The following is a 13,428-nucleotide window of genomic DNA, read 5'->3' as shown; positions in this document are numbered from 1 at the left end:
CTCCTCCACTGAGAGAAAGTCTACCACCCTTCCAGAGAACTAGTTCCATTGTCAAACTGTCCTGAATTTCAATGGGTCTACTCTGAGTAGAGCTAACACTGGCTACAACTTACTGTCCTTCCCTCTAGGGCAGCAGAGGACCCATCTTTGCCCCCCTCTACAGACCCTGAAGAGTGCTCTCTTGTCCTCCTGTCCTTCTCCAGAGTCCCTTTAACCTTCCCTTGTAGGAATTATTCTCCATTCCCCAACCAACCTTGTTGCTCTTCTTAGAACCTCTTCCTCTTTCCCTGCATTCATCTTAAAAGTCTGGTGCACAAACCTGGACACCAGATGAGGCCTGGGAGGAAGGGAGGGATCCAGATTTTATAATAAAAATATAAATAAAAACTATTACTTGGAAATTATTGTTCTATTAACGCAGGCTAAAATCGCATTAGCCTTTTTTGCAGCCACATCACACTGGCAACTCATGAATCCTGAGATTCTTTTCCTGCTACCGTGAGCTATGTTAGCTCACAGTATGCCCCATCCTCCAGTTGTGCATTTGGGGAGTTGTCTCAGAACCAGTGTGGCTTAGTGGTTAGAGCAGCCTTTCCCAACCAGTGTGCCTCCAGATGTTGTTGGACCACAACTCCCATCAGCCTCAGCCAGCATTGCCAATGGTCAGGAAAGATGGGAGTTGTGGTCCAACAACATCTGGAGGCACACTGGTTGGGAAAGGCTCGGTTAGAGCATCAGACTGGGACTTTGGGAGACAAGTGTTCAAATCCCCACTTGGCCATGAAATTTACTGGGTGACCTTGGGCCAGTCACGGCCTCTCATCCTAACCTACCTCACAGGGTTGTTGAGAGAATAAAATCAGGAAGGTGAGAACCATGTTTGTATGCCACCTTGAGCTGCTTGTAGGAAAGGTGGGATATAAAAATAAATAAAATGTAATAATTAAAATATAATAATAAATGAAGCTGCATTGTCTTTGCTGAATTTCCTTTTTTGTTAAGGTAAGGCCAGTTTCCATACTATCAAGACAATTTTGATTTGTATTCCTGTCTTCCGAGGTGTTAGCTATCCCTCACAGCACTGTGACATCTGTACATGTTGTAAGGATCCCCCCATCACTCTCTTCAGATGTTCCCAAAGGCAGATGAAGATGCTGTAACTTATTCCAAAAATAAAAACTCTAAAGTGCTTGAGTTGGTTGGCTTTATTGGTTCATGATGGTATTCAGAAGAATTCCCCATTGTAGCCACAAGTTAGTTTCTGCTTGTTTGTATGCAAATCCTTTTTGTGTTAAAATTCACAGACTTCAATAGCACTCTCAGGGCATTCCTAATTACTCCTAAAAACAAAAAGTGTTATATTCTATTTCATTGTTTCATAGGTTACCTAGGTTATGCATCTCAGACATGGGGAACCTGCAGCCTTCCGAGGGCTGCTGGATTCAAGCTCCTGCTACCCCAACAACTGGCCATGCTGGTTGGGGCCACTGAGAGTCCAACAATCTCTGGAGGGCCACAGGCTCCTCCTCCCTACTTTAAATACACCATCATCATCATGACAACTGAATTTGCATTGCAGAAAGTTAGTGATGAATACTGGATAAGGAACAAGGTCAGATTTGGCAGATGAATTTGTCACTGTCAGCTCTGCCAATCAATGCCCATCTCCACAAAGAATAAACAAAATAGTTAAGAGCTACACCTGTTGGACAACCCTTTGCCACCCCTCACCCTGCGAGCAGCCATGCTGAAAAAAATTATGCGTGAGTATAGCCAAGATTCCCTCTAGCAAACCTCACTCAAAGTTTGAGCTGCGAGAAGTTTCTGTTCCTAAAACTTCCTCAGAACATTTGTCTTTGAAAGCTAACTACACTACTACACAAGAAGGCTCAAAGAAGATTTCAGAAACTTCTATACCAAGAGAGAAAGAAAAGGACTTACTTTCCCATCCACACCGCGTAGCTTTCAGGGAGTCTCGGGATGAAGAGAAGAGCGTTTCCACTGTCAACCTCAATTGCTCCATAACAGTCTGCCTCAGTCACTCCAAAAGTCCAATGGAAGTAGGACTCCTAGAATCAGGGAATTGAAAACAGCATGCCATTATACCAATCCTTGCCAAAAAAATTCCTTTTATTTAAAAAGGGGTATTTGCAAAGATGCCAAGCTCAATCAAGCCACACATGGCAAAGTGATCCACTAGATTAAATGGTTTCAAATAGATGCAAAACACCTTCCAAGTTATCTTCAGCATCGCTTTAACTTAGGCTGTATTCACGCAAGCCCTACTCAGTGTAGACCCAACGAAATTGATGAACTTAAGTTAGTCATGTCTATTAATATCAATGGGTCTACTAAGAGTAGAATTAAATTGAGTATCACACAACCTGATTACATGGATATGCTTGTCAAACAATAAAAGGGACTAACAGAAATTATACCACTGAGCACCCTGATCCTAAAGACACCATTCGGGAATGCACTATTTGATAGAACCATAGAATAGCAGAGTTGGAAGGGGCCTACAAGGCCATAGAGTCCAACCCTCTGCTCAATGCAGAAATCCAACTTAAAGCATCCCGACAGGTGGCTGTCCAGCTGCTTCTTAAATGTATCCAGTGTCAGACAGCCCACCACCTCCCTAGGTCATTGATTCTGTTGTCATACCACTCTAACAGTTAAGAGTTTTTTCCTGATAGTCAGTTGAAATCTGGCTTCTCACAACTTGAGCCCATTATTTCATGTCCTGCACTCTGGGACGATCAAGAAGAGATCCTGGCCCTCCTCTGTGTGGCAACCAAGTATTTGAAGAGTGCTATCATTTCTCCCCTCATGGCCAGTTCTTTCAGTCTCTCCTCATAGGACTTTGTTTCAATGGAACTTTAATCCAAATCCCATTGCAGAAGACAGATAACTACAGCATGGGTCCCCAACACAGTGCCGGGGGGGGGGTGCCAGTGTGTCTCCAAGTACATCCTTTGAGTCCCACAGAAGGTCTCAGTAAATATTCCCTCAAAAATCCACAATGCACAAGAAACTGTATGCTCTTCCTGCTTACACTGCCTTAGCCTTACTGAATGCTACCCTTAAACTTGCCCACATTTTATTGGAAAACAGTGTTCTCCAGATACTTTGAACTACAACTCCTATCAGACTTACCCACTGGCCATGCTAGCTAGTTACGACGGGAGTTGTAGCCCAAGCTATCTGGAGGGCACCATGTTGGGGAAGACTGCTCCACATATTTGTCCTTCCATAAGAGAGGAGCCTTTTGACTGCACACCGGCAGCTGGGGGACTCTAATCTTCCTTCCCTTCTAATTGCCAGCACACACCTCACGCCCACCTTTGCACTGACAATCACTTTTGGAGGATCAAAGCATGGCTGCATGCATATGTGGGGCCTTTTGCATTGTCCCCCAGTTATAATGTCCTGCTTTCAAATCTTCCTTCCAACCTGCATTGTGGGGGCTTTCATCACTATATCACCATGTCACGCTAAATTTCATTCACACCAGTGGATGTGGTGAAACACAACAGCAGACATCATTGGACATGTCGCCACTCCCCACTCTTTCTGCACATGCTCACCCAAAATAATGTTAGGTGAGTGGTGCTGTGATCCCAAGAAAACTGCAGGGGCAAAAAAAACGCCTAACTCCTGAGATTTTCTGGGTTAAGGGAGTTGCAAACTGATTTTTTTTCTGGAAGCAATTAACACGGACATGAGTACTAAATTTCAACTTGGTTCTACTATTTCCAGAAGTGACTTTTGCATCATGTGACAGATTACAGAAAACACAAAACAAGCAAGTAAATGTTGGGGAAATGGGAAAGAATGCAGCCTACAACTACATATTCCTATACGCAGGAATATAACTCTCCATTCTATGCCTCCCTTCTCTTTCCCTTCTGCCCCACCCCTCCCCAGTAAGATCCCCATCAAGTGAAGAGGAACTTGTGGAACACGTAACAACAAGAGACACCTTGCTATTGATCTCATTGGGGTATGACTGGCAATTTAAGGGGCAAGTTAAGAATTGTGGTGGATCTTCAATAATAATACCCAAGTCCTCACTCTTCAGTCATACTGCTCCTATTCTGAAGAGGATGCCTTAAACAGCTGCTGTCTCTCATACTGAATCGAGCCACAGGGCCAAGGCCAACAAGAAGATGCAACGGGGACATCGTGCTTGGCCAGCTTCCTGCACTGAGTGTTGAACTGTGTGCGTTGTTGCGTGAAACAGCATACATTACGTTGGAGTTAAGTTGAGCAAGAAACTTCTTCAGAGCATTAGATCATGTTAAGAGTCTTTATTAAGACATTACGGCCAAAGGCTTAAGAGTAAATACATGTAGAGTTTCTTCAGTCACCCCCCTTCTGGTACATCTCTCTCCAAAGGTAAACACAGAAGACAACCTCTCAGTTCAGAGGCAATACACAGAAGACTCAGCTTAACACAGATAGCTGCTAGAACTTTTCCCAGTCTATCGCGATGGTTACCATAGCAACGGCCTTGGCTGTCCGTTCCCAGACTGGGCAAAGACATAACTCCCCCTAGCTACAGTTTTTCAGACTTGATGGAAAACAGACTCAGTGACAGTGCGGTTCAATGGTCAACAATCCCCCCTTTTTCCCATCATGTCTGTAACTCATTACAACAATAACAACAATACATTTCTCCAATACAGCTTACATTTCAGTACAGTTCAGAACATCTCTGTACATTTAGCTAACACTTTATTCAATCAAACTTTGGCTGAACACATGTCATATATAACGTGTCAGGATCCATTTCAACCAGTTTGTGCATTCCAGGACTGGTCACTAATCCCACAGTGAATCTTTCAGGCGGTTTCAGGCACTAGGGCTTTTGCTCTCTCTGCCCCCCCATTTGTGCTTGTACTTGGCACAGCCTGCGCAGGAGATTCCATTTCCTCAGCCTTGCGTTTCTTCGATCTACGTTTCCCACAAATGAGCTCATTTAACGCATCCCTGAGAGGAATATGTGTGCCCTCCACCTTTATGTCTGGATTTGGCTTAAATGTTTGTGATTGTGTGTCATCTGACCCTGTAAGAATGAAGAGGAAGAGGAAGAGGAAGAGGAAGAGGAAGAGGAAGAGGAAGAGGAAGAGGAGGAGGAGGAGGAAGAGGAGGAGGAAGAGGAAGAGGAAGAGGAAGAGGAAGAGGAAGAGGAAGAGGAAGAGGAGGAGGAAGAGGAGGAGGAAGAGGAGGAGGAAGAGGAGGAGGAAGAGGAGGAGGAGGAGGAGGAGGAGGAGGAGGAGGAGGAGGAGGAGGAGGAGGAGGAGGAGGAGGAGGAGAGTACATGGGAGGGGTTCCACTTAATGGCCTGGAGCATCTGATTATTTCTCTCCTGCTTTTCTTAATGTACATCCCAGGCCAGTTTATAATAGCATATACAAAGAAGACAGAACAAATGCAGATATAAAAAGCACTAAGCACACTTAAAGTTGACAGAGTCAATTGCACGATAAAGATTATCAGCGTTTGGAAAGTAAACATGTTTATTTTACTTTTTCTAAACCACTCTGGGAATATGACTGAAAACGATATAAAAATACTTACCATGTATCTGATAGTGAAAAAGCCTAAACAGAATAGAAAAAGGGTAATGGAAAAGATGCCTGTCAACTTCCTTCATCAAAGATTCAAACAGGAGACCTTTGAAACAAGTGGGATGTTGCGCGTGTGTCAGGGAGAGGGTTCTCATCCGTACTCATTGGGTTCAAATTGTTAGATTCAAGCTGCTGATGAAGACTAATGATAGAAAACCATTCAGCTGGTATATGGACTGGTTTTATGACTTGATAATGCTGCAACAGCAGATTTTGATAGCACTTAGGAATTGGCACAGCACAGTTTTGATTCTTCACGAACTGTGTTATGGATTCCTGGTCCAAATAAGTGTCTTTCCAATTGACAGAGTGGTGGAAAGTAACCAGCAACTAATAGACAGGGTCGAAATCTGAACAAGCAATCCCGTGACTATGCTCCTAAGAAATACAGATAAAAAAGCCTATAATTAAAAAGATAAGCCTGGTGTTTGTTCGTGCTAAAGTTTACCTGGCGGAAGATAACTCCTGTGTCAGTGCAGTATCTGTTGGTCTGCTCCCCGCCTTGCAGGAGGACAAGAGATTTCTTGGGCACATCCTTGTTTGATCTTAGCCGATCACACAAGCGAGTTCTGTTCAAGGTGAAGAGCGCAGCTGGAACCCTCAAGGTTTCGTTCCCCAGCCAAAAGGAAGGCCTAGGAAGAAGAAGGAAACATCAGCCTCTAAGAAACCAAAACAGGCCTTCCACAAACTGGGGCAATCCAGATGTTTTGGACTACAGCTCCCATCAGTCCAAGTCTGGAGGGCCCCAGATTAGGGAAGGCTCTACATTTGGCCCTCCAGATGTTGTGAAATAACAACTCCCATAACCCCTAGCCACTGGCCACCAACATGCTGTCATGCTGATGGAAGCCGTAGTTCAGATTGGAGAAGGCTCTACATACATATATGTACTGGCGAATGTCCAAAAACCCAATGTTTTATAGTCAGAAAAACTCCCCAAAATCATGCACGATGTGGAGAGAGTGAACAGGGGAAATTCAGAGGGACAGGGAAGTCACCACGTCAAATCAGGATCAGTCAACGTTCATGAAATAAAATGCAGACTTTTGAATTACACTGAACTTATTTTCAGAAAAGATTTTACCAAAGAGGAAAAGGGTTCAACCTTAAGGGGACAATAGACCTTACACAGGCATACCCCGCTTAACATTGCCCTGCTATAACGTACTTGCTCCATACGTCCCCATACCCCGCTTAACGTTCGCGCACTTCGCAATAACTTATACTTTATTGGCATGACGCCGCTGCCATCTAGTGGTGATTGCGTGCAGTACAAGTGAAGACAATCGGTTCACTTAAAGTTTATTTTCACTTAAAGTATACTCTCCGGTCCCATTGCGAACGTTAAAGCGGGGTATGCCTGTATGTTTATATCCCAACTGCCAGTTTTTTAAAAAAATGTTTAAAAATAATTCTGAAAATCTATACAAGAAAAAAAGAGTAAGCATGGTCTTGTAGCTAGAGTCTGGGACTGGGACCTGGGAGACCTGGGTTCAAATCCCTTCAACCATGAGGCTCACCGGGCTATAGAACTGCTGCCTTGCATGTAGAAGGTCCCAGGTTCAAATCCCAGCAACTCCAGGTAGGGTTGGCAAAGACTCCTGTCTGAAACCCTGAAGAGTGACTTTTGGTTAGTGTAGCCAATACTGAGCTAGATGGACCAATGGTCTGACTCGGTATAAGGAAGTTTCCTATGTTCCCATGATCGTGGACAAGTCACTTTCCCTTAGCCTAACCTACCTCGCAAAGTTGTTGTGAGGATAAAATGGGAGGGGGGAACCATGGGAGGGCAGAAACAATGTATGTCACCTTGAGTTCCTTAGTGGGAAGGAGGGATAACACTATAATAAATAAATATTATCAGTAAAAACAACAGCAACAAAAGCAGTAGCATTAGAAGACAGCAGCTCTCAGAAACTCAAAATGTGTCAGACCCCTTAAGAAAATCCCCAACAGATCCAACCAAAAGCTTGAATAAATAGCAGTGCCTTTAACGTGGTGTACTGGTTGGAGTGTTGGACTAGGACCTGGGAGATCAGGGTTCAAATCCCCATTCAACTGTGAAGCACACTGGGTGACCTTGGGCCAGTCACTGCCTCTCAACCCAACCTACCTCACAGGGTTGTTGTGGGGATGAAATTAGGAGGGGGAGAACCATTTACGACACTTTGAGCTCCTTGGTGAAAAAGTGGGATATAAATGCAATAATAAAATAAGTAATAACATAATAAAGTGACACCTAAAGACCATCAAGGAAGGTGCTGATTGAATGGGCAGAGGGGATGCAATCCCATGACCAGCCTCACATGCTAACTACTGTCTTGGTGACAGAAGACAGCAGGGATTCCAAAGGCAACTACAGCTGACAAATAATATATATATATATACACACACACACACACACACACACACACGAGAGAGAGAGAGACAGAGACAGAGAATCATCAGCACACTGATGGCTCCCAGTTCCCAAACCCTGTACGACCTCCCCCAACAGTTTCATGCAGATATTAAGTAGCACAAGAGATAAGATGAAACCTTGATGGGACCCAAAAGCCAATGGGTCAAACAATAGTCCCCCCAGCACCACCTTCCAAGATTGTCTAACCAGACAGAACATTCCCCTGCAAAATGTTTTGTCCAAGCCCCAGAAGGTTGATGGTAGTGAAAGTCATTTAGAGAGGCAACAGGAGCAAAAGGAATGCACCTGTCCTGCCCAGTTTCTGGAGTAGGTCATCCACCAAGGCTGTTTCAGTTCCAAAACTAGGCCTGAATGCAGGCTGCAAGGTCCCGTCCAAAAATTCCTAGAGTTGAGTTACCGCCAGTTGCTCTAACACCTTACTGAAAATGTTAAATTATTAAGTGACCCATAAGCATCTTAAGGGACACACACACAACTGAGCTGTATTTCCAGTTCCAGTCATTCTCATTGCCTTTTTAGTGACTTATTGCTCGTGCCACACAAACGTTGACCCATCACTTATTTCTGTCCTCTTGTTCAGTTGTGCGTCATGATCTCCCCAGAGGCAAAAATCAAGTCCGCACATTAGTTTTTGCATAATGCGTTCTACTTTTGCCTGCTGAATATGTCCAGGTGCACATGCATGCAAGCAGCCTGGAGCAGACTTCTAGAGGCAACGTCTCCATCCGGTGGGAGTGATGCTTAAGGATACGTCTACAAAGACGTGCTACGAACTCCCGCCATGACTCTCCTCCTACCTAGACAGCAATAATGAGCAGCTTCAGCATTATCAAACGAACATTCCACATTCTCAAATTCAATGAATAATAATTTTAACATGTTTGTAAACCAATTAGAGGCTTGATTATAATCAAGTAGCATATACATTTTGTTAAATTAAATAAATAAAACAAACTAGTTCAGTACAGCTATCTGAAACAGGTCACTTCAGCAACTGAAGCACACCATGGACAGAATAAGCCAGTCTGGAACAAACAGTGGTCATGTCTTCAGCTACAAACTGTTACTATGCTCAGCTGTTGCTAAGATATAGATATATATTTTCTATGAACCTGCATTAACCTGAGCACGCTCAGTGAAATGTTCCTTCACGTATTAATTATGATATGGCTTTCTTGGAATACAGAAGATGTGTGAAAAAGCAACCTTTGCTTCATAGCCACAAAGAGCAAACTTCAGCATGACTTCAGCATCAAAAGTCCAAAATGCACATTTCGTGCAGCAAATGCAGCATAAAGAAACTTTTAATCTATAACACCTGGAGATAATTCTGGGAAGCTAAAGGTCAAGCTTCTTCAATATGAAAACACATTGTGTGTGAGAGAGAAAGAGACAGACAGAGAAAGAACGCTTGCTGTGTGCCTGCGTGTATGGCGAGTGTCTGCAGTGAATATAGGGTAGCCAACTTGTAATTTGGCTCTTGGTCAAAAAAAAAAGAAGGGTTAGCCACCCCAACTACAGAGCAGGGCTTCCAAACAATACCCCCCCCCCAGCAGCACCTTCTAAGATGGTCCAACCACACAGAACTTGCCACTGTAAAATGGTGCTTCCAAGCCCCAGAAGGTTGATGGTGTTGAGAGTCACAAGGGGAGTCAACAGAACCAACAGGAATGCACTTGCCCGGCCTGCCAGTTCCAGCAACGCTGAATCTTGGTTCAAGCGAGAACCAAACAAAAGGGCTCTGTCGTGTCACCTTCCACGGTGGGAACAGCAACAAAGAGGTGTCCTTTAAGCATGCAGGCTGCACATAGCCACTTCCCCGCCATGCCAGAGCTTCTGCTGAGGAGTGAGCAGCTGCGGTGCACGACCAGGGAAGGGCTCTGCTAACCGCTTTTACCATCCACGCTGGGGAAGAAGGGGTTAAATAGCCACCCTTTTACTTGAGTGAAAGTGGAAGTCAAAATGTATGCATAATATTGCAGAGAAGGTTTTCACAATTAAGGGGCTGTGCTGGCAGCCAAACAGGACGCCGCAGTGGTGGAAGGGAATGGATTCTGCTCCAGGCGCCCATCTCCAATCTAAAGCAAATCCTCTAGATTTCATCCAATGAAGCAAAGATTACACTGTATCATCTTCCTGCCCTTCCCAAGATTAGGCAGTAACCACATACTTAAGGCAAGCTTGGCTGGGAAATGAACTGTCACCTGGAAACAGCCCCTCCCTGACTCTGAACAGTTTCCATTCCAGCCAGACTATGATTTCACTTTCAAGAATTGGTGCCCAAATTTGCTTTTTCCCTTTTCTGTCATATCTTTTGGACTGTAAGCTTCCAGACAGGGACTGCCTTGTTTGAACTGACTGTATATAAACCACTCTGGGAGTCCTTTCAGCTAAGGAGCAGGGTAGACATGTTCTGTTATTTATATGCACTACATTCATATGCACTACTTTTTAAAAAAGTTAATGTCGTTTAAAATTATGTCACAGTTCAAACATATATGTTAGAGCCAACACTTGTGTCTGACCGAAGATTTAAAATGTCAGGAGGCCATAACCAGGAGCATAATGGCAAATCCACAAGTGGAGGGCCCTTTCAAATAGTCACAGCCACGCCCCTTTCTGAGATTATAGAATAATCTGAACAGGTTTGAATACTGGTTTCTGCTTTTCTGTCACTATTACCATTTGACTGTCCTTGCTCACTGTCAAAGGTATTACCTGAATTACTGAATTCAATGTCTACACATTTATCTTCCGCTGCTACCAAACTATGCTATAATCAGGATCCAGTGTCTAATCTGCAATTACAGTATTCTCGCTCTAAGCAACTTGGCTTTTTGAAGTAGGAACTGATAGGAAGTCCTTTCACTCTCATGCACTCCAATCAGCAGGAAATGACAAGGAAGCAAGTTAGAAGACTCTCCACAGTGGCTAACACACTTCCCTTTCATGCTGATTGGCTCGTAGGATGCTGAAGACATAGGGACTCTGGTCGGACTTGGCTCCCAAAAAAGTAAGGCGTCTAAGACACCTCCCTCAGACCCTGGACAACTATACTCCAGGCCATAACACACATATTTGGTCTGGTTCAGACATAACACTCTTTCTCCACCAAACAGTGACTTGTGGAGCAGTAACAAAGAAGAGCTGAAAGATCCTCGCCTCCCTTTCCTTCTTCCTCACACTCAGCTTGAAAAAGAGACATCCTGGTTTAAACCACATTTTCCCATCACACCCAGCCCAAGAAACTGGTTTAAAGGCTCCCTCAAGCCAGGATTGCTGATCCTAGTTTGTACGGAGCTAGCTCTTAAACCAGTTTACTGATCTCTCAAGCTGAAAGTGTGACAGAAGGAGAGCACATTCCTATCAGTTCTTGTCCCACTTGAACAAGCCATGGGCTGTTTTAGTAGCCATGGTTACCGCTGATATCTGGGCTGTTGAGCAAAAGGCTGCATTTCTATGTAAAAGAGGAGCATGGGAGTGGGTGGGAATCTCTTAACTTCTGAAGTTAAACATGATGAAACATGACAAATGCCACAGAAGTCACACAGTGTGCTTATTACTGTGGGGTTGCTGCTAGACCCAGGAATAGCAAACCCCATATGGGGAGTGATGTCAACCCACAGCAGCAGAGCCACCAGAATCTCATTGTACTAGGAAGCCCAAGATCTACCATGGAGAATTTACTTTTGTCCAGGGATTAGCAGGACATCACAGCGGCTTGAATCTACGAGATGCTGTCCTGCAATTCACCACAGAGCCCATCTGAGCAATCTTGACCTTTCTCACACCCTCCCAACTCTGAGCTCTGCAACGCATTCAGTTAAAAAAAAAACAGTTTTGACTACCAACTAAAAAGGCATAGACTTTTACCTTCCACATGCTTGCCACCCAAGGTAAATACTGTTATCTTTTCTATCAGTTGCCCTGTAATCATGTGCACTTGCTCGTGCAAGTTCTGACCCTCCTATGCATGTCAACGCTGAAGTCCCACTAGGTTCAATGGGAATTACTTGCAAATAAGCAATTGCAGACAATTGCAGTTTAAGCAAGCAATCCTAAACCAGATCCAAAGTGCCCTCATTCCCCAGACACACCTCTGGAACTGGGGGAAGGGGGGCTATGCCAACCATGGAATTGGCATATTCTCCTTCCAACTGAACCAACAGGAGGCAAAGATTTTTTTTTAAGTTGAACTAGCAAGGAGAGAGGGAATGTAAAAAGCCCCCACTCCACAGACAGGCCTCCAAGTAATCAATTCTGTTTTGTGCCTTTGCAAAAGTACAGAAAGGATGATAAATATCTGGTCTCTAAGCAGCTATGATTCTGAAGCAGGTTGCATGACCAAAAGCTTCGGATTTATACAAATATTCGCTATAACTGCATTTTCACATTTAGACCAACCAGCTAGTATGCATTCTTGTTCAGAAAGTATATGAAATTCAACATGGGAAAGCCAATTGAAGTAACTGATTTAATATAACTAAGAGAGATTTAAATCAGCCTTCCCAAGAACAAGGCTTCACTACAACCAACAGCAGAGAGGGACTACTGAACAAATCCATTGGGGTCTAGCCTCCTAAACATTTCTCTCAAATCTTGTGGTGGATTTAGGGGTCTAAATTTTGCTCCCCTCCCCCAAACTGGCAAACACGGCCTGCTATAAAAATGATTTTTTTTTAAATTGTCTTGCCTTGGTATTAGCAATACCAAATGACTTTATTCCAGTGGTCCCCAAACTTTTTTTTTCCTATGGACCATTTGAAAATTGCCAAGGATCTTGGCGGACCACATGATTTTTCTGCCTGTTGTAGCAACTGTATGATGCTGTGCCAGGTGCCAGATGATTTAACTGTATTTTGACCGCCTGAATGAAGCTCACAGACTAATGGTGGTCCATGGACCACCACTTGGGAACCCTCCTCTATTCAGTCCTTGAAACTCTATCAACTAAAGGCAGAGCAAGTTGGAAGCAGAGAGAAGAGAAAGAGAAGGACATGTGGAGAGAGAGAGAGAAGACTTTGCGAAAATTCAAGACATATAGTAGGGCCCCACTTTTCGGCGTTCCGCTAATATGGCAATTTTCAATTAGAGGAAGGCCCCACTGATATGGTGCTTGTTCCGCTTTTACGGCGTTGTTCGGCATTGATGCACTCAGCAGCTGAGCGTTGGGCGCCATTTTATTGTCGGAGTTCCGCTTTTTTGCTATTTTCGCTTTTCAGCGGGGGTCTGTAACCTGCCGTATGAGTGGGGCCCTACTGTACTGAACAGTCAGAAGAGGACATGCAAACTGTGCAATTCATCTGTGGAGCTGTGCAACTCCCAAACCTCACACACCGACCAATTTCTTACAGTGAACTGGTTAATTATACC

General features: G+C 44.1%; 1 protein-coding gene across 5 annotated transcripts in view; it reads right to left on the bottom strand.

The window, feature by feature from the left end:
* Positions 1 to 13,428, bottom strand: part of PEPD (peptidase D) — a 258,003-nt gene that overhangs the window by 234,017 nt on the left and 10,558 nt on the right. For all 5 annotated transcript variants that reach the window (XM_061593983.1, XM_061593985.1, XM_061593981.1 and 2 more), the window contains exons 2-3: positions 6,082 to 6,265; positions 1,942 to 2,069 (exon numbers count right to left, since the gene is read on the bottom strand). In XM_061593983.1, the coding sequence (XP_061449967.1) occupies positions 1,942 to 2,069; positions 6,082 to 6,265 (312 nt within the window). The remainder of the gene's footprint in view (positions 1 to 1,941; positions 2,070 to 6,081; positions 6,266 to 13,428) is intronic.

Source organism: Rhineura floridana, chromosome 13, assembly GCF_030035675.1.
Source record: "Rhineura floridana isolate rRhiFlo1 chromosome 13, rRhiFlo1.hap2, whole genome shotgun sequence".
Taxonomy (NCBI): Eukaryota; Metazoa; Chordata; class Lepidosauria; order Squamata; family Rhineuridae; genus Rhineura; species Rhineura floridana.
The sequence above is the reverse complement of the archived record's forward strand: the minus strand, read 5'-3'. Positions and strand labels throughout refer to the sequence as shown.